This window comes from Barbus barbus, assembly GCF_936440315.1.
Source record: "Barbus barbus genome assembly, chromosome: 1".
Classification (NCBI taxonomy): domain Eukaryota; kingdom Metazoa; phylum Chordata; class Actinopteri; order Cypriniformes; family Cyprinidae; genus Barbus; species Barbus barbus.
The window spans coordinates 9,428,822-9,449,922 of NC_136729.1; the positions used below are offsets into that span (position 1 = coordinate 9,428,822).

Genomic DNA, 21,101 nt, shown 5'->3' on the forward strand with positions numbered 1-21,101 from the left:
GCTTGATACAGAGTAAAATTACATCATAAGTTATATTTGCATTGATTTGTTTTTTGTATTGTTATTTTTTATTTTATACCACACTGTTGTCTACTTCATAACCAAGTACACACACAAAAAAAAAGTTATTAAACTGTAGAGAATGGTGGAAATGATGCCACAACTGAGAAACAGCCAAAAACTAATATACAGTAAGGCATACAAATGCTACAAGGATGCAAGTTTTATGTGACTGACATTTCCGACAACTGTTATAGTAAACAGCAACTTTGTAAAATTATTGTTTGATTGGAAAAAAGTGTTAAAAAATGCTCAAAGGAAAATATGTTTCACTCATAATTAAAATACAATACAACAGCAATATTGTTTGCAAATGTCGTTTCTGTTGATTTGAGCTCCGGGTCACACCTCATTAACAACAGAGTTTTTTTTGTTTTTTTTTCTTAAATAATACAGAACTATGGTGGTACTACTATTTACTGGCCTATTTTTCACATTCTCTAAGAAGCCTGAATCCAGCAGAATCCCTCACACAGAATTGAAGCAATCTAGCAGAAATTCACACATGAATGAGCCAGTTATAAAAATACCGAAAACACTCGCTGCCTTTAACCTAACTCTTAGCAGGTTGTCTAAAAATCATCTAAAACATCTAAAAATCACTCATTCAATAAATCTTGATGACATTCAGTGATCCTTGCATGCATGTACTCACTCTCTTCCCTGCAATCTACTTGGACTGTTACCTTAGCAACAGGTTTCACAGCATTGCAACCAACAGTTGGCAGACCCACATCACTGCCATGGAGCTAATGGCTGTAGGGAAACACAGGACAGAGCATTCAAATTAGTAATCTATAATTAATTATTATTCTACTACTCCGCGCGCCTCCCCTGACATGCTCTCGCGCACCACACAATGAAGTAGACCGACTCTGCTTGAGAGGTGATCTGGCCTGGGTAGTGTGATTTACATAGTTTCTATATAATTTCTTATCAAGTTTTCAAGTTTTAAGTTTACTTTATTTATATAGCACATTTAAAACAGCCAGAAGACTGACCAAAGTGCTTTACACTTGGAAGCATCCACAAGAAAAATTAAAAGGAAACAAGACACATAAATAAGAAATGGAATAGATAAAATACAACCTAATAGGCCATTGAAAACAAATAGGTTTTTAAGAGTGATTTAAAAATCGTCAGACTAGGGGCCGTTCTAATCTCAACTGGCAAGTCATTCCAAAGACGAGGCCCAATTACTGAAAAGGCACGGTCACCTCTACGCTTGAGTCTAGAGTGTGGAATTAAGAGGAGGTTCTTGTCGCAGGATCTCAAACTTCTCAAAGGGGTATACTGGTGGAGCAATTCGGATAGGTAAATGGGTGCTTGATGATGTAACGATTTAAAAACAAATAATAAAATTTTGAAGTGTATTCTAAATTGGATAGGCAACCAGTGAAGGGCCTTCAGGAGCGGAGTGACATGATCCCTTTTTTTCTTTTTTAAAAGAAACTTAGCAGCAGCGTTCTGGACCAATTGAAGACGGGCAATTTGTGATTTAGAGATGCCACAATATAAAGAATTACAATAATCTAGACGCGACGTAATAAAAGCATGAACGGCCATCTCCAGAGTCTTGTCGGTGAGAAAATTTTTGATTTTTGCAAGTGTACGGAGCTGATAAAAACTAGATCCAATCACGGTGGAAATTTGTTTATCAAATTTTAGCGTGTCATCCAATAAAACACCCAGGTTCCGTACCTGTGAGGACCTAAAAGCAGATAAAGGTCCTAGGTCAAAATCAGAGTCCTTCATATTATCTGATGGACCGAAAACTATCACCTCAGTTTTTTCTTCATTTAGAGATAAGAAATTTTTAAATAACCAAGATTTAACTTCATCTAAACAGGACAACAGAGCATTCATGGCCATAGGATTGTTTTTCTTAAAAGGTAGATAAATTTGGGTGTCATCAGCATAGAGGTGAAATGACATCCCGTGTTTCCTAAAAATGGAGCCTAGAGGCAGCATATATAGTGAAAATAAGGTGGGAGCTAAGACAGAACCTTGAGGAAGACCACAGGGAAAAAAGGAAGTGGAAGAGAAGAAATCTCCTAGCCTAACCACATATTTCCTATCCGACAGGAATGACTGAAACCACTTTAAAACTGTGCCAGAGAGACCCACCCAAGATTCAAGTCTATTAATTAATATGGAATGGTTGATAGTGTCAAAAGCAGCTGATAAATCTAAGAGAACAAGGACCACAGAGTCCCCTGTGTCAGTGGCTAAGAAGATGTCATTTAACACTCTCAAGAGGGCTGATTCGGTACTGTGAGCAACCTTAAAACCAGATTGAAAGTGTTCAAACAGACTGTTTAGAGCAAGAAAAGATTGAAGCTGGAAAAACACAATCTTTTCCAAAACCTTTGAAACAAATGGTAGAACAGATTATCATATACGCGATCATATAGCCTAATCACCCAGACCCTGATGATTTTACTCTGAGTACCAGCAACATGTCAGAAGTGCCAGTACGCACAAAAAAGTGCAGGTACTCTAAAGGCTAAAATATAGAAGTGCCGGTACCGCTTACCGGTGCGTACCGGACCACTTCAAGCACTGATTGTAAGCAACAAAAAAATTGCAACCAAATTATGTGCTTGTGTGACCAACTGAGAAAGTTAGTCGCAAAAGTGCGACCAGTGGGAAGAATGAGTCTAGAGCCCTGTACGGGTACATAAATCCACACAAACTAGCAGATTAAATAAGTCATTTGAAAACAGCGTGAGTGATTCAGCTGGAGTGCGTCTTCTCTCTTTCACTCTCTCAAAGCAGCTTCACATCAGCGCATCTCGTCTGCAATACGAGCTGCTGCACGCTGTCGCTGATCTAAGACTTGGCTCGCATTTCAGGACACATGTCAAAATTGTCACTTGCTTAATTGGGTCATTGTTGCATCATCACAAAAATGTGTAATTTTTAAACCAATAGGTACTGGCGCGCTCCAGAGGCTGTTTCAAGGCTGAGCGCTCACAGTCACATCCAATGCCGCCTAGCGAGTATCATATTGAGTTATTTTTTGTAGTCTGTTGAGTTTAAGTGGCCAAATACACACAAAATTACACAAAAATGGCCATCCTGGCCAGTTTCCAGGTTTTTTCTTAAGTAAATGTGAACAGCTGAGAAAGAAAACGCATGTGTATAGGCTATGGATCTGTGCATTATGGTTTGTGAGAGCAGAGCAGTTCACGTCGCGTCTTTTGCGTGCTCAGGATCTTTGTTTCAAATGTAGATGTGCACATTATAGGTCAGCACAAATGTCTTTCATTGGCGCGTGAGGAGGGGGATCCGACAAAATGAGGTGCCGGATCTGATTTTGGAGGTGCCGGATCCGGATCCTGGGAGTGTCTATTTTTCTCCCTTTTCAAATCTCATATCGCATCAGAAAGGCATTTATTTTCAATAAAAATTAAGGAAATAATCAAAAAGTTGAAAATAGATCAAACACAGATCAAAGGTTCTGCTTAATACGGGATTCTTTTAAAAGTGGCAATTTCTTAAATGCATGCTTTAATCTTTTTAAAAGGAAAAGGTAACCTTGATCTGTTTGTCCAGTGAATTTGAATGAAACATACAATAGCCTGCAGTTCAATGGGCAGAATAAAAACACAATACAAGCCAAAAAAAACTGCAACAGCTTTTAATGTGAGGAAATATTGTCTTCTTACACAAAGATAAATAAAGCCTCATGTCTCACAAAACACATTTTACAAAATCACAAATTAAACATTTTCAGAATTTTACATTTAAACATGTTACACAAAATATTTACATAATATTAATTCTTCCTTTAAGCAAGAAAACATATGTACATCAATGTACAAATGAAACCAACAAAGATGAAAAAATGAACCTCTACTCCTGAGAAAATGCTGGGTTATATTTTAGTGCACTCCATCATTTCTTTAAGGCTAAGTAACTTAAGTTTACATTTACGCATGAGAGACGGCAACAATATACCGCCTAGATTGAGTTTTCCCTGTTTGTTCCTGAGGACGAGTGTCGCTGACAGTTCTGTAAGGCCATAGGCACCGTTTTCCTTAAATGACGAACCAATGCTTCCCTTTGTGCATGTGAAGAAATAATAATTCCTGCTCTGCGTCACTGTGTCTCCTCTGACATCTTCACTGAGAGGTTATGTAAATCCACAGAGGAGCCTTCAATTATAACACGCTTCTCTGCTGCCCCCTCAAGGTGGAATCAAGTCAGCGCTGGTGAAAACTGCAACGCAAACCTGCACAAATGGGACTTTAAGAACATGCACTGCTTTAAAAAATTAACATGAAAATTCTCATCAAACAACAAATAGCTCCTAACAAAATCAGGCCAACAGAACATCTAGCTGAACAAAATCCTGTATGATTGCGAGGTGAATATTCAAGCGTGATGAAATAGGTGGACACTTTGAGTGCAAAGACAGGGTGTTAATTGTATTATTATTAATATTTACATATGATATGGTGCTTTTGATCCATAAGGGTGGATGTATAGGTGAGGTACACTATCCTGCGTGGATGTTTATCTCTTTTCCCTGTCCAGCAGGTCGTTTTAAATATCCCTCAGGGGTCTAGAGTTCATACAGTATTTACAGCTCATCCGTCCTGCTAAAGTCATGAAGAATTCAACACAGGAGGATTAGAGAATCTCAAACTAGCATGAAATGCCATGGTATGTTATACAATGGCCCCCAAAAACTGTCCTTAGGGCTTTATCTTTGGAATGCTGATGAAAAATTGATTGTCATTTTCGGGGCAAGGGTAACGTGTGAATGGTGTTAAAGTGCTCGGTGGCATTTCAAAGACGGGACTCCTTCGAGAAGCTAAAATAGAAAACATTGGGCAAACGGAATACCACCTCTCTTCTCGAATCTGTGTAAATGTTAAAACCGTGATAAAATTTTCAATTGTCTTGTGCGCAATAAGCCGAAATTATTTTTCAGCCTAAAAAAAGTTGGCCAATCCCCAGTTTTGTATTTTTGAAAGTTTTTGGTGGCACAGTTCATTTGAAAATGAGTGCAGTAATTAATATTTATATACAACGTACATTTTAACAAGTATTCAAAGATGGGATTTGTCTGATAAACATTTGAAAGCAAGTGCAAATATAAGATTTTATTGTGTAGCAATATGTTGTCATATATATATATTTTCCCATTACGCATCATGAGGTTTTTTTTGGAATAATAATTTCAAATTTTTATTATTTAGTTATTCTCATTACTGTGATGGAGAAAAGTTTATTACAGCAACAACTACTGTAATAAAACACTATTTAAAAGCAGAAAAACATTTACCATAGTATATAAATTCTTTACAATTGAAATATATTACTACTATTTATACATTACGGTAATGAGAATTTGGGGGCAAAATTGTTATTAAAATATTTTTTTTTTTAATAACATTAAAAATAAAAACAATTCTAAAATAGTATTGATTTGGATTAGGCAAAATATTTTCTTTTGATTTTGGGGTGTAATGCGACCTGGATATGTTTTGAGAGATTTATTATATTGTAGAAAGATTGACAAAATTTGAAGAGGGCATTTTCGGTGACTTCCTACATGATTTGATAGAGAGTCCATGAGAGGGAATGACGTGGACAGAGGGGATTATGGGTAAATCAGCAGAAGAAGATCTCTCCGTCCATTGAAGGCTCGGTCAGGGGCAGCAGATGTGATGCTGGAGACAAAAAAAACAGCAAGATTTGAGGAGAAAATTCATCTACACTGAACCACAGTAAATACAGACATCTTTCTCAGTGTAATAAACACCTGAGATTGATATATAACTCACAACTCGAATCAGAAATCCTATTAGACCTTCAAAAGCAAACCCCTTCCTTCTGGAAATGTGTGACGTTCTGCGACAGAGAACTTGTTACCAATTCCAGTCAGAACGGAAACGGCGGTTGTGGTTTGCAGGCTAATTGAATCAATTCTTTATCATTATCTCTATTGAATTAGTGTGTGTGTGTGTGTGTGTGTGTGTGTGTGTGAGACAGTGTGAGAGTGAGTGTGAGACAGTGTGAGAGTGAGTGTGTGTGAGAGTTCAATGTGTTCACCTGCATCCTGAGGAGGCTGGCTCTTGCTCTTCTTCTTCTTTTTGTCCTTCTTCTCCTTGGATGAAGCCAGCTGAAGCAGTCGTGTGGGCATCTGGTTTTGTCCTTCTGAGCTCTGAGTTTTGCCGCCCAGGGAGAAGAGGCTGCGGCCCTTCTGTTTGGAGTCCATCCTGGACAGAGAGTTCTTCCTGGGGCTGGATGATAACTCGCCCTCCCAGATCTCTCGCTCGATGGAGCTGCTGCTCTGGAGCTTTAGGGAGTCTTCTGATGTGCTGGAGGGCGTGCGCTGAAGCCGAGCCTGTGGAAGAAATGAAAAGAAAAAAAATCATGTTAATGTGTAAAACAAATTTGTGTTCTTTTAAGTTTCGAACCAGTCATTATTTGAAAAGCACATTTACAGAATTTTTTAATTCTGGCACATATTGATACAGTAAGCCAATGATAATTATTATTAATATTCATGTTATGGTTGATAATCTATAAATGGCCAATATTAATATTCTTTACTATTTTGACTAAAGAAACTTAAAATAATATTTAATATGTTTTTATTTGATTTTTTTGAAGAAATTAATTGTTTTAATCAGCAAGGAGGCAATAACCTGATCAAAAGGGTTACTGTGACTTGTGTTTTCATTTTTCTCTCACATTTTTACAAGTTTTTTTACAAAGCCTTTTTTTAAGAATCTTCATTTCAAATTAATGCTTTTATTTTCTATTTAACAAAGATTTTTTTTTATTTTTTTTTAAATATACCACAGTTTCCACAAAAAATGTTTCTTGATCATCATATCAGCATATTAGAATGTTTTCTGAAGGATCATGTGACACTGAAGACAGGAGTAATAAGACTGAATGCTGAAAATGCAGGAACAAAATAAATAACATTTTAAATTATATTAAAATAGAAAACAGTTATTTTAAATTGTAATAATATTTCACAATTTTAACTATTTTTGATCAAATAAATGCAGCCTTGCTGAACATAAGAGACTTTTCAAAAAAACATTAGAAACGCTTAAGATCTCATACTTTTGAACTGTAGTATATTTTTCCCATTATAAATTTGCTAATGTTTACCAGTGCTATTATCTGTTTTTAAAGTTTAAAAAAAAAGAAAAAAAGAAAAAAAACTAATATTGTCCAATAACCGATCCAATACCAATGTATTCTACTTCCCTAATTTGTGATATTTTCTAGCATGCAAGTTTTTATCTTACAATAAAATGTGAACAAGATGCTATTTCAGAAGTCAAACATGTCAATAGTTCATTTTAAGTCAAGTTTAAAACTAGACATTACTTAATTCATCCCATTTTATTCAGTCGTTTGAATGCTCTCAATGCTAAAGAAAGAATAATTCTCAATAAAATACTGCATAAAGAAAGATGATGGCCTTCAGCTCTCTATTCTGAGTGAATTAATATTATGAGTTACAGTAATAAGTAAATGCACAGAAAATATGGAGGCAAAAAAACCTGCTTGAATATGCAGTTGAAGACTCACCTCCACCTCGCGGAGGTGCTCCACTCTCTCCACCTCCCTCTGCAGCTGCTCCCTCTCCCTCTCCAACCTCCTCTGAATGTCCCTCAGTCTCTCTAGATCCCTCTGATAATTATCTTTCCTTCCCTGCAGCTCCTGCTGCGCCTCCTCCAGCTCCTTGTTCCTCCTGCGCATATCCTCCTCCTTCACGTGTAGCTGCACCTCGCGGCCCGTCAGCTCCTGCTCCTTCACATCCCACTCCTTTTCCTTGCGCCGCTTCTCTTCGGCGTGGGCAGCCTGCTGGCGCTGCAGAGCGGTGGTGTCCTGTCGGTGCCGCTCCAAGCTGCGCTGTTTCTCCTGCTCCACCAGCGAAGGGGGACGGGAGGAGGAGCGGGATGGGGCGCGCTCGCTCAGGGCCTGACGCTGGTCCTCGATAAAAGTGTCCTGCTGCAGCACTATGGCCTGTAAACAAAATACATATATTAACCATTTAGAACAAAATATTGTATATACACATATATAGTATGAGGGGCAGGAAACAACAACAAAATTATTAATTTAAATTATTATATTCAAATACACACACACACACATTGTGTTTTCATGTTTTATGGGGACATTCCATAGGCGTAATGGTTTTAATATTGTACAAACTATTTTCTATCACCCCACACCTAAACCTACCCCTCACAGGAAACGTTCTGCATTTTTAGATTTTCAAAAAAAAAATATTCTGTATGATTTATAAGCTTGTTTTCTGATGGGGACCTAAAAATGTCCCAACAAGGTCAAAATTTACTGGTATTACTATCCTTGTGGGGACATTTGGTCCCCATAACTTGATAAATCCCAGGTACACACACACACACACACATACATACATATATACAGTATATTGAGAATGCATTAAAAAGTAAAAAGGTTCCAACTATACAATACATTAATTTATTACATTATATATGTCCATTATTCACAACACACACGTTATTTTTGAAAAATTAAACAAAAGATCAAAAGTGACAGTAAAGATCTATGACGTTACAAAAAACTATTTCATTTAAATGCTCTTTTGAACTTTGTTTTAATATTATACGGTACACGTCTTCAACATTAATTATAATAAGAAATGTTTCTTGAGCAGCAAGTCAGCATATTAGAATGATTTCTGAAGGATCACATAACACTGAAGACTGGAGTAATGATGCTGAAAATTCAGCTTTGCATCACAGCAATAAATTACATTTTAAAATATATTAAAATACAAAATGGTTCTTTTAAATTGTAATAATATTTAACAAATACATTTTTAATTTTTATTTTTTATTTTAATGCGTCAGTTCAGATTTATTATTTTATATTTAGTTTGTTCTATTTCTTGTTTGGAACATATACACACCTGAAGTGAGCTCAGAAGGTCATGAAGGTGAGTGACACTAGTCAGGATCTGCTGTCAGGAAACACAAGCCATCAAGAAAGACAGTCATTTTTCTCACTCAAAAAAGCAATCAAAAAGTCATTTAAATGCACATACTGATCACCACAAAATACATACAACTGATTATATCTAACACTTTTTCAAGGAATTATGTTCAAAATGTTTACAGAACACTTGTCTTACATAAGTTACATGTTACCCAAGTACACTTTCATTTTTTCCCAGTTCCGCAAGCTAAAAGTGTCATCCACAGCCCCAATGAGCATTGAAGGATAACATCCTGCACTCTAAAAGAAGCATGCTCTCCTCTCTTACCTCGCTGTTTCTCTTCAGCAGGAGCAGCAGGTTGGCGTTTCCTCCCTATGGAGCAGACAAGCAGAGACTGCAGCTTTACTGAGCCCAGCTGAGACTGTTTAATCAGCCCAACACCAGTCAGAGTGCAGGCCTGAGCCCAGCACACCGCTGCTCATTACGCACATTACAGAGTCAGCCGATGCTGGGCGCTCCTAATGGACGCTTATTCATTTTCCACCCTCCACCGAGCCCTTGCTGCACTAATGACTCCCATTAGCTACAAAACCTGACAGGATATTATAACAGCTCCATGTGGGTGTAGTAAACACTACATGACACTGGAGGACAGTGTGACTCTGTTTGGGTCTGTTTATTGGGATGGATTGCTTTAATGTTGTTTTAAAACATTTGAATAAATATATGCTGACATACACTGGGGAAACAAGCATTTATAGTCATTGTGTGACTTTTATTTAGAACAGAAGCACAGCAGTCTTTAGAAATGAATATTTAAGAAAAATAAATCCCTATTTTTAAGAGTGCCGATTTCACCTAGATGTTACGTAAACAAAATTGTGGCAGAATGTGTCAAAGTCCCTTTAAGAGTATTCTATAGTCTTTGAATATGTGCAATAATCCTACTAAAGTTGGAGAATATTAAAATGTATTTACCTGATTAATATTTAGATTAGTTCTTCATTTATGTGAGTCTTCAGTGTCACATGATGCTTCAAAAATCATTATAATACGACAATTTGGCACTAAGGAAGCATTTTTTATATTGAAAACAGTATAATATATATTTAAAGTGCCCCTATTATGGATTTTTGAAAACGACCTTTCATGCAGTGTGTAACAGCTCTAAGTGAAAGAAAACATCCTGCAAAATTTTAAATCTGAAAGTGCACCATGTATAAAGTTATTGTCCCTCAAAAGAAAGAGTCGACTCTGCATCATTGAAATGAGTCGTTTTTAAAACAGTCAACACATCAACATGAAACATTAGCATATTGCCCACCCACTTGTTGTGCGCGCAGACCTGGGAAAACTTGATTTCCGCATTGGTCTGAATGAAAATGCAAATTCATTCTTTGCCACTAGATGCCGCTTTTGGAGAGGTAAAAATAACCTGGTAACGGCTGTACACAAAGCAGCACTGCGCTCACAAACACTGCGTTAAATGAAATCGAATAATTATCGGACCAATCACCGCAGATTAGCGTCACGCAAAAGAGGGGTTTGGAAAAATTAATCATTGAGCGGATCGTTTGGGAGTCGTTGAGCAAATAAGGTAAAAATAAATGCATATTATAAGAAAATGAAAGTGTTTTTTTGACCTTGCATGCATGTCAACCTGTTGTTGGGGACTCCCAAAACATGAACCTTTCATAACCCATAATAGGGGCACATTAAATAACAGTATATAATATCATTTAATTATTATTTATTATTATTTTAGGATTCTTTGATGAACAAACTTCAAAAGAAGATAATTTTAAAAAATGATTTTCAATATCTTCAGTGTCTTCATTGTCACTTTATATGAAGTTAATGTGTGCTTGCTGAATAAATGCATTAATTTCTTTCAAATAAAAACTAAATCTTGGCTTTTGTGTGCAGTATTGTGTATATACACACACACATACATATATTAATATTATAACATTCATATTCATTACATTAATATATTAGAATTATAAATATTCAGATTTATAATATACTCAAGACTGACATCTGTATAAATTAATATATACTGAAACAACTATTCTAACTACTCAACTAAATATTCAGGATTTATATTTATACGTTCAGAATAGCTAACATAAATTTGAATACTGACTTGGTAATATTGTGTTAGCTTGGACTAAAGCTAATTTCTTAAAGGCGTCCTACCTTCTTCAGTACACTGTCAGATTCTGTCCTCCGAAGATCTTCAGCTTCCTCTTTGTCACCATCTACACACACAAACATAATGACTGAGCAGGATCGAATCAGTAACTGTGCTTTACATACAGAAGATTTACAAAGATTTTTTTAAATGAAACAAAGAAAAAAAAACTTAGTCAAAAGAGGTACATAAATTTGGTTTACAACCATCAGCTATGCTGCCTGAATAGACACATGAAGTACATGAAATGTCTCACGTTTGCAGATGTTCATCTGGTGGCTGTCAAATCCTCCGAAGGTCTCGGCTCTGCGTGGGAGACACACAGGTCCCATGTTCCCCGGAGCGCAGGCCACCTGCTGTCCCACCGCCCCTCGCAGACTGTTGTTCACCAGCGCCTGCAACATCTCCACTGCCACACAAACACACACAAGTCACTAACCTCATTACATTAAGTGAGTTACTAGTCCTGGAAGAACATTAGAGCTGGAAATGAGATGTTGCCACAGCTGCCACCAAACACAAATAACTCATAAATAACACATCAGCTTCCAGACAACAGGTGGGGAGCAGCTGAAGACGCTGGTGGCATTTCTTACCCTCTCTGAGAGCGTCCATCATGATGGGTTCCCCCTTGGGGACGTCCTCGTTGTTGGCCCTGAAGAGCATTTTGACCGCCGAAGCAGTGTCGTCGGACGAACCGCACATTTCACGGAAAAGCTTCATCTTCTCCAGCAGGAGTGATACGATCTGTTCATCTTTCCTCTGGAGCATGTCTAAGACACAGGAGGTCTTGTTATTTACAGATTTTTATCATAATTAGGGTGTTAAACATATACATTTTTAGAAAACTAAAAACCTTTTAATTAACTCAAAGGCTCATTTGAATGTCAGAATCAGAATCAGCTTTATTGCCAGGTATGTTTGCACATACGAGGAATTTGTGAATTTAGTGACAGTAGCGCCACAGTGCGACAATGACAGCGACAGGACAAGACACAGATAATTAAAAAAAAAAAAATTACAAATATACAAAATGGACAATATGCAAAATAGGACAAACACTATACAAAAAAAAAAAAAAGTGTGACGAGTAAACCACAAAATAATAGAAAGATAAACAAAGGATAAAAATGATGTTTTGTCTTTGCTAACTGTATGTTATATAAAATATTTCATAAGTGATTCATAAGCAAACAACTCTTCTGAATTAGTTCATTTTAATGTCAAAAAAGATCATTGCACACCGAGTCCAAAATTTTCACATGCGTTTTTTCCGTTTTTTTGTATTCCACCTCCTCTCCTATCAAAATGCATGCTACGGACGCAAAAACGCAGAAAATCGAACCTGATCCAAATTTTTTTTTTGACGGACGAAAGTTTCGGAGGCAGTGTGCAAATGTAATTGACATAACGTGAGGTCATATTTATTTTTTAACGTGCAATGACCTTAAGACCTTAAGATATATACATATATATATATATATATACACAATAAAAATTTTGATAACTTATTTTGTATATATGTTTTTAAATCAATAATTTATTCATTTATTTATACTATAAGAAATATATGGTATATTATTTTGGATAATTTGAGAAAAAATATATACATTTACATAAACTATGAAAAAAGGGCAAAGACCTAAACTAACAGAAAGAAAGCTGTTCACCTCTCATTTCTTTCGTTTTTGTTTCAAGTAGTTTCCTGTCTTCCTCCGTTTCACTCGGGATCCCCTCATCATCATCCTTTTCTCTGTGAACACGCACACAAAAATCATTTCACTTTATACATTTCCTGGTATTTTCTGAATGATACCATCCAAGCATCCTTGCAATTGTTCTACTTTTTAATTTAATAGTTAAATATTTAGTAATTTTTTAAAATAATTTTTAATCTGTAATTTTTAAGATTATTTTAAAATAATGAAAAATGCAAAAAAAAAATATGTTTATATACACATGTATATATTTAATCAGTATTATTTTTGTCTAAATATCCATAAATCAAGATGATCAAGATGACTGAATAAGAAAACATTAAGACTACAAAGACTATTATTTCACAGAATATATCTTAGTATTTTTCTTAGCTTAATGAGGTTCAAGCTCTAAGTGAGAAAACCATTAGATTTATTCTTGGCAAGAAAATATTATTTGCATTAGAGTAAAAAAAATTAAGTCCCTTACTATTTCATGCAATTTTGCTTCTCAAATATCTTGTTTTCAGCATTAGCTATTTCTTCTTTCATTTGCAGTGAATGTCCACGATGTAAAGGTAAGGATGTGAACATCTGGTACTCACACTGAGTGCATGGCGTCCTGAATGAGCTGCATCCAGGTGTTGCGCTCCTCTCGGGAACTGGCGTGAACCTCCACCATCTCGGGGTTTGCGGTGCCAGCGGTGATGAGGAAGAGGCCGCGCTCCTCGTGGGCCACCTCTCGCACTATCAGCTTCTGCAGGGAGATAACGGTGGCTCGCTGGTCCTGTTGATGAGAAGCGTGAGACACAGAATGAGGAGGGCGGAGTGAAGCCGAAAGAATATGCAGAGAGAGAAAGAGAGAGATGGGAAACAGGAGGAGGAGAGAAAAACCTCAGCGGATTGAACGAAACATCAACACTGTAGTGTAAAATGTGTCCGTATATTCAGTCATCTCTTAATCGAAGTATTAAACTTAATAAACCATCATATGGCCACATTTTACAATAAACACAATATTTCCTCAGACATTAGGCCAAATTTAACACTTGTTTCTCCAAACATTAAATAGGTCTATTTAGAAATTCATGATGAAACTAATCCAAAGTAACAGTGGATGCTACTTTTGTTCTCAGTGCATTATGGAACAAAACAAGAAATGTCCTAGATTTCAAAGAAAAAGCTTTGTAAAAAACATGAATGAAGAAAGCCGTGAAGAAACATGACAAAAGTGCATTATCAAAAAATATGGTTCATTTTTTAACATTAGTCAACTACAATAGTTAACATGAATTAAAAATAAACAGTACTTCAACAGCATTTGTTAACCTTCCTTCATGTAAATTTCAACATATACTAATGCATTTTTAAAAATGAGAAGTTGTATCTTAATGACTTCAGTCTGACATATCGAAACTGATTAATCATTCTGGGTAAGTTTTTATGTCAGTTCTGATTTCAAGTTGATTTTAAACCTACTATCTAGTAAAGAAGAGAGCACAAAATCCAATCACTCACCAGAGATGCAAAAACATATTTCTGGTCTTTTTCTTGGAGGAACACAAAGACATCAGAAAGAAGTACTGCGTGGACATCTAAGGATAAAAAAGGTGATGCTTCTGTTACAATAAACATTAAATTCCAAAATATTACATTTTTATATTTAGAACCATTAATGGGTAGCACTTTATTTTACAGTCCTGTTCCTCATGTACATACTATGTACTTATTGTAGTAATTAATATAACTAGGTAATAACTAGGTACAAACCCTGAACCTACCTCTACCTTACCTTATATTACCAGTACTTTCTTGGGTAAGTACACTGTAAGTACATTGTGAGTACATGTAATTGAAATAAAGTGCAACCCATTAATGTTATAAAAAATGTAGAGCCATAATCTTATTAATACTATTTATGTGGAAATATGCAATATTTTGTATGTACCTTTGATAAGAAAGTAGTATTTTAATCTTATGATTTAGTGATAAAAAAAGAAAGTACAACAAAAAAGGTTTACACAGGTGATTTTGTTCCTTGTGATGATAAAGTAAATAAATGGCAGTGGCTACTTGCGCTCAATGTAAATAGCGATATGCTAAGTGAAAATAGCAGTATTTTCTTAGCGATATGCTATTTACACTAAACGCAAATAGCTATAGATTCTATTTACATTATTAAAATAGCAGGATTTTCTGTTATTTATACAACTGGTTAGTGATGTATGTCTCGAGACCACTTTTACGTGGTCTCGGTCTTGTCACGGCCTTGACGGTCTTTGGTCTTGGTCTTGTCTTGGTCTCGGACCTCTCGGTCTTGTCAAGTCTCGCTGTCTTAGACCGTCATAGTGGTCGGGGATTTAGCAGTACTACACGCCAGTGATGCGCGGGTTGATCCAAAATGAGCGGGTGCCCGCTGTCACCCGCGGTTACGAGTCATCCAAAAATATTTTGAATGATATTCGGGTCGCGGTCGGTCGGGTCGTTTGAAATAAAGATGCCAATTAAACCTTTGTAATTTATATAGTTCTAGTATTTATATTCAACTAACTGTTGAATAAATGCTGACGCGGGACAAAATTCCCGATTTCCCAACACGTTGGAGCAATGCCATTGTATAATTTTAATAGGTTACTTTTAAGCGCATATAGCTCAGTATGTCAGTTTTATGTATTTTCTGAGAGGGGGTGGGATTTTTGTTGGGAAAGGGGGGAGAGCCGCACACTTCGATTAGACTGGATAAACACATGCAACATCTTAATTAAGAAAATGAAACGAAATAAATGAATAAATCAAGCCTATATTACATAACACTATATCAGCATTCAGAAAAAGAACAGTTTGCGCTACTAAGGGCTTTCACACTTTTCCAAAAGCCGTTTTCTCATGTTTCTTCTTTCAATACTAAATCAAAAAACGAATGGACGAATGATATACGGATTGGGTTGTTTATTTACCCGCGCATCACTGCTACACGCTCAACAAAAAAAAAACTACACGCTCTAGAATCTTTGGTATCCACGACAACACAACGTTTGATAATGCAATATTAATATTTTGCGCCCTTCAAATCAAATGCAACCAATCACATGCATGTATTTATTTTTTTTGCGACAGCCATTGACATTGACATATGACATTGACTGTCAAACATTAGGCCTAATCCAAGTTTATAATTGTGTATCTTTAATTTGATGTTACAATTTCATACACATTAAGTATAATTTCAATTGGTTACATATTTCTCATTCTTTAGACAGTTGTTGGAGGAGCAAGATGGTGTTGGGGGTGTTTGATGTTTTGTCAGATGAACCAGTCAGTACCAGTAATGTCAGTCCTCAACAGTATACAAAAGTTAAGGGAGTCTCAATCCTCTAATAGTGCAGTAACAGCCGTCATACAATTGCATAGTTGATCTCACCCAGTCTGAAAAAACATTTACAGTGAGCTCAGTCACACACATGACATGGTCTGTCTCTGTATTGCTCTGCCTGTAGTTGAAGTAATACCGTCTAATATGTATTGAATGTAAACCCTATGCTGCTGTTCATACAAGTTATTGCGTAGCTTCAACACTAGTCTGTTTTTTTTTCTTCTCCGGTCTCGACTTGGTATCGGTCTTGGTCTCGACTTGGTCTTGGTCTTGACATGGTCTGTCTTGGTCTTGGTCTTGGTCTTGTCTTGGTCTCGATACCTTCTGGTCTTGGTAGTGTCTTGGTCTCGGTTTAGGCGGTCTTGACTACAAGTCTACAACTGGTTGCAAATAGTGTCAATTATCTGCACCTCGGTATTGTGGTGTGTATGTAACAGTATGCAATAATAATGTATTCAGTGCAAATTATAATTTTAATTCAAATTATTAAATGGATGCCACCTTATTGGGTCAATAAAGCCCTCCCTTCACCTTCCTTAACCCTACCTGATACTTTATTTTCAACCTCTTGATTATTTCCTTCATTTTTATTGAAAATAAATGCCTTTCCGATGCGATATGAGATTTGAAAACAGATGAAAAAAAAATGTTTGGCATACGGTGGATTCAAACTTGGGTCAATCGCATCAAAAAGACTATGGTACATGCTTTAACATCTATGCCACTGGAGAAGATGTTGTTTGACAGTCGTCTTTTGCAGTGCTGACTACCCCAATCACTTGTTGGTGGGCGGAGTTAGTGCAAATAACAAGGCTGCCAACAAGACGGGCTATTTGCACTTGGTTATTGCAACTCTCAATTGAAGGCTGATCAAGCACATGATCAGATTTCAGCACATAGGATCTTTAACACATAACATCGTCTGAAGAGGTTTCATATTTTGAAACGGAAGAATCACCCACATATAAAAGTTGAAAAAAAGTGGACAGTTTACTTCTATTCACTGTTGAAGAAATGACATCTATCAAGAGTTTTACCTTTCAGTCGCCCGGCAGCGTTCTTCAGCTGCAGAGGACCATCATGGAGAAGCTTGCGGCTGCGCAGCAGATCCTCTCGGGCAAACATCTGGCCGTTCTTCATGCGTGTGATGGACTTGCTGTCCGTACGGCTGTAGATCTCTTTCAACCTTTTCTTCTTCTCATGCTCATTCACTTTACTATCCACTGAAGCAATTGTATCTTTCACCAGCTGTAGCGCCTGCGTCAAGTCCTCAAAATCCTTCTCGCTCTCTGCACAAACACACACACACGGGTTCATATGAAATTGAATTGTAATAAATTCCTATAAACAATAAACCAGTCCATTTTGTTTCATTATAGTATTAGAGTGGCAGAATAAAATCCTCTTGAGAGCTATAAGCTCCTTCTCAAATTGCCCCTGAAAGGATATTTGCTATACTTGACGCTCTAATTCACTTTAAAAATCTCTTTGTTGGGAATGTGATCAAAAAGCCTTTCAGACTGGCCGTGCAACAGTTGGAAGTGATTTGTGGTAAATGTGGAATATTTATATGCTGCTTCTCATGTGTGTGCGGCACTGGGCCCATCCGTAAGACAAGCACGTTTACGGAGAGTGTATTAGAGTGCTATTTAAACACTGACAGGCGAGTCGCTTTGAAGAACTGAGGCTTGACTTTGCTTTTTGCCGGCGTCTCTGGCTCAAGTTCAATTTTATAGTGTCTGCTTGTCTAATTTTTGTCTTGTTTTGTTATCTCATCATTTCTGTGTATTCGTAAATGACACAGAGCAAACAAAATTGGAGGGGTTCACGACCATCGAAAGTGGCCAGTGATCTCTAAATCTATCACACAATAGTACCAGCAAAAAATAAGCAATTTCTTTTATTAAATTGACACGATCGAGAAAGATTTTTACAATTCTGACAAATTGTTTTCTAGTTTATTAACATTAAAATATTCAGTTTTTACTTAAAAGCACAAATAACAATACAAAACTATTTATGTTGACGTAAGCAGTGTGTACCTTAGATGGAAATGTATATTTTAATCTTATGACTTAGTAAAAATAAAATAGTAAAAAAATTTAATAAAATGAATAAAATGCTATTTAAAATGTAAATATTTCTATTAAAATGTAATTTATTCCTGTGATCAAACTTGAATTTACAGCAGCTATTTTTCCACTCTTCAGAGTCATATGATCCTTCAGATATCACTCTAATATGCTCTATTTATTGAAAAAATATCGGGAATGAGAGAAGAAATGAGACTGGGTCACATGGGTCACAAAGTGAATTAGAGCTCCCACAAAATCTACATTTTGTGCTAGAGTAACTATTTAGCCCAAACGCTGTTGCTAAGAATTAACTGATAGATTTCTTTAAAAATAAGATTTAAGACTAAATCGCTTTGTGGTCAGCAGAAGACGCTAGAACCCCTGATAGCTAAATCTCACCTTTGGTGTGCTGCAGGATTCTCTGTAAAAGCACCGGGTACTTTGTTATCCGCTGAGTCACCAGTAATATGCACTCTGGGATGCCCAGTCGCCGGACAACACTGCTGCTCATTTTTTTCTGGAAACAAGAACACATTGAGAATCATTAGGTATCTTTGTGCATTTAGTGGGAAGAATGACCAACATAATGAAGTGAGGCATTTACTCTGATGAATGCCTGGAAGTGTTTGTCTCTGGCGTGCAGCTCCTTGTAGAAGTTCACTGCTTCACTGTGTCGACTGCAAAATCTACCATAGATTTTCTTCATGTTTTCTGTATTGGAGTCTGAGAACTGAAGCACATCATGTGGCATAAATCAAAACAGGAGCTCGGATATGAACAATGAATCTTCTGTATAATTTAAGTTGACATATGCATGTCAAGCTGAACAAAACATTTTTTTATGTTAATCATTTATAATTTAACACAATATAATGCAATATTACCACCCACAAGTAATGTAGTTTAGCAAACTTAGTAATATTACAATACTTATGTATTCCCAAACTTTATCAACCAATCCCCTTTGGCCTAAAATAGAAGTTGAAGTATCATCTGAGATTAATAAATAAATATTTTAATAATTTAACAACACATTTGCACATTCACAGTTCTTTGATGTTGGTTAACGGTCACATGACATATTTAATGACATTTAAAAGTATTTAATCTGTTAAAATATTTTTATTTTAAAATTATTTTTTTATGTATTAATTATTTATTGTAATATAATTATTACTTAGCATTTTTTAGGATTTGTGTTAATCAATTTACAAACTCCAGCTTGAGAAACGCTGTAAAATAATAAATTAATATATGAAGATATTTTTCTTTCGTTGCGATAATATTTTTATTTTCATCCATTAAACTTGCCATAATAACATCTATCATTTCTACTCAATTTCTACCCATTTTCCAGTTTTTGGAGTTTCAATCCCATTAGTAAGTAAACTGAAGTGCAATGAACATATGACTGCAGGATGTAAATATTGTAATACTTTTAAGACAGCAAGTAACTTAAATGTTAAAAGTATGTTTAAGTAAACTTAAATATAACATTTTGGAAATTTATTTTATTTATTTATTTTTTAACCATTTAGTATAACATTATATAACATAACAGTACAGTATATCAAATTATCACAGCAAAGCAAAGAACGATATAATACAGCATAGTGTAGTAAGTGAGGTGCTTCAAAACCGGTCAAAACCCAACATAGTACACACAAGTACACAGTATTCAAATAAACAAAAAAGTCCTTAAATTCAAACACAGAAACGTATTAATATATAATCAAACGTTCTCACCAGGCTGACCAGCACATCTCCTATCCTGTTGATTATGAATCCATCTGTGCCTTCCAGCTTGCCTTCCTTCTTCCTCTCTAACAGAGCGCTGAAGAAGAACGAATGGAGCTCCAGGAGATCTTCCAGCATGGGAAACATCTTCTCCACCATCTGGGCATCCAGCTGGAGATCTGTTAGCAGGCCCTTACTGTACACATCAGACATAATCCGTAACGTCCGCAGGTGATGCATCTCCGTCTGGATCAGCTCTGGATTGATAAAGGAAGAGGATGTTTAGATCCAGACATCTGGAAAAGCAGCAGTTAGCGTACTTGTTGCTTTTGAGTCCATGAATGAAGATGTAGACCAGAGGTAGGCAACGTCGGTCCTGGAGTGCCGATGTCCTGTAGAGTTTAGCTCCAACCCTAATCAAACACACCTGAACAAGCTAATTAAGGTCTTCAGAATTACTAGGGCTACAGGCAGGTGAGGTTTTTTCAGGGTTGGAGCTAAACTCCAGGACAACAGGACCGACATTGCCCACCCCTGATGTAGATTCTTTGAGATTTCCATGTAAAAGTTGGACGCTGGATGTTATCATATCCATAAATAAATACAAAATTAGCAGCATTGTTATTTTAGTATCATTGAAATACTATTATTTTTTTTATTTTTTTTTTATAAAACGTGTTGAATTAGATTTTATTTTAATATAAATAATCAATGTTTTCATTTTATTTGAATTTTATTTCAGTGCATCAAGTTGAACTAAACGAAAATGAGAAATTTTGCTAGCTGCAATAAAGTAGCATACATAAACTATTTTCTATATGTATATGTGTGTGTGTATCTTTTTTTTTTTTTTGCAATTAAGTTGTAGTTAACTATAATAACCTTGTTTAGCAGACACTTTACCCTGGACACATTCTGCATTAATTTAGTCAGAGTTTGTGAATAAAACTCACAGAACAGCAAATGCTTTTGAACATAAACAACTGAAAGTGCATTC

General features: G+C 36.1%; 1 protein-coding gene across 3 annotated transcripts in view; it reads right to left on the reverse strand.

Annotated features, from left to right (window-relative positions):
* Nucleotides 1–3,689: 3,689 nt before the first annotated feature.
* LOC306847622 (A-kinase anchor protein 13-like) overlaps nucleotides 3,690–21,101 on the reverse strand; it is an 83,526-nt gene continuing 66,114 nt past the window's right edge. The window contains exons 24-39 of one of the 3 annotated variants that reach the window (XR_013782171.1): nucleotides 20,114–20,361; nucleotides 18,972–19,097; nucleotides 18,767–18,884; nucleotides 17,330–17,581; nucleotides 14,438–14,514; nucleotides 13,525–13,706; nucleotides 12,893–12,975; nucleotides 11,819–11,995; nucleotides 11,479–11,631; nucleotides 11,228–11,289; nucleotides 9,356–9,400; nucleotides 9,002–9,052; nucleotides 7,630–8,067; nucleotides 6,127–6,421; nucleotides 5,627–5,744; nucleotides 3,690–4,297 (exon numbers count right to left, since the gene is read on the reverse strand). Coding sequence is in view for 2 of the 3 variants with exons in the window: in XM_079381669.1 (XP_079237795.1) it covers nucleotides 5,686–5,744; nucleotides 6,127–6,421; nucleotides 7,630–8,067; nucleotides 9,002–9,052; nucleotides 9,356–9,400; nucleotides 11,228–11,289; nucleotides 11,479–11,631; nucleotides 11,819–11,995; nucleotides 12,893–12,975; nucleotides 13,525–13,706; nucleotides 14,438–14,514; nucleotides 17,330–17,581; nucleotides 18,767–18,884; nucleotides 18,972–19,097; nucleotides 20,114–20,361 (2,366 nt within the window). In the remaining variant the exon portion in view is untranslated. Of the gene's footprint in view, nucleotides 5,745–6,126; nucleotides 6,422–7,629; nucleotides 8,068–9,001; nucleotides 9,053–9,355; nucleotides 9,401–11,227; nucleotides 11,290–11,478; nucleotides 11,632–11,818; nucleotides 11,996–12,892; nucleotides 12,976–13,524; nucleotides 13,707–14,437; nucleotides 14,515–17,329; nucleotides 17,582–18,766; nucleotides 18,885–18,971; nucleotides 19,098–20,113; nucleotides 20,362–21,101 lie in introns of all 3 variants that reach the window. The other 2 variants (XM_079381670.1, XM_079381669.1) reach the window with 2 other exon arrangements.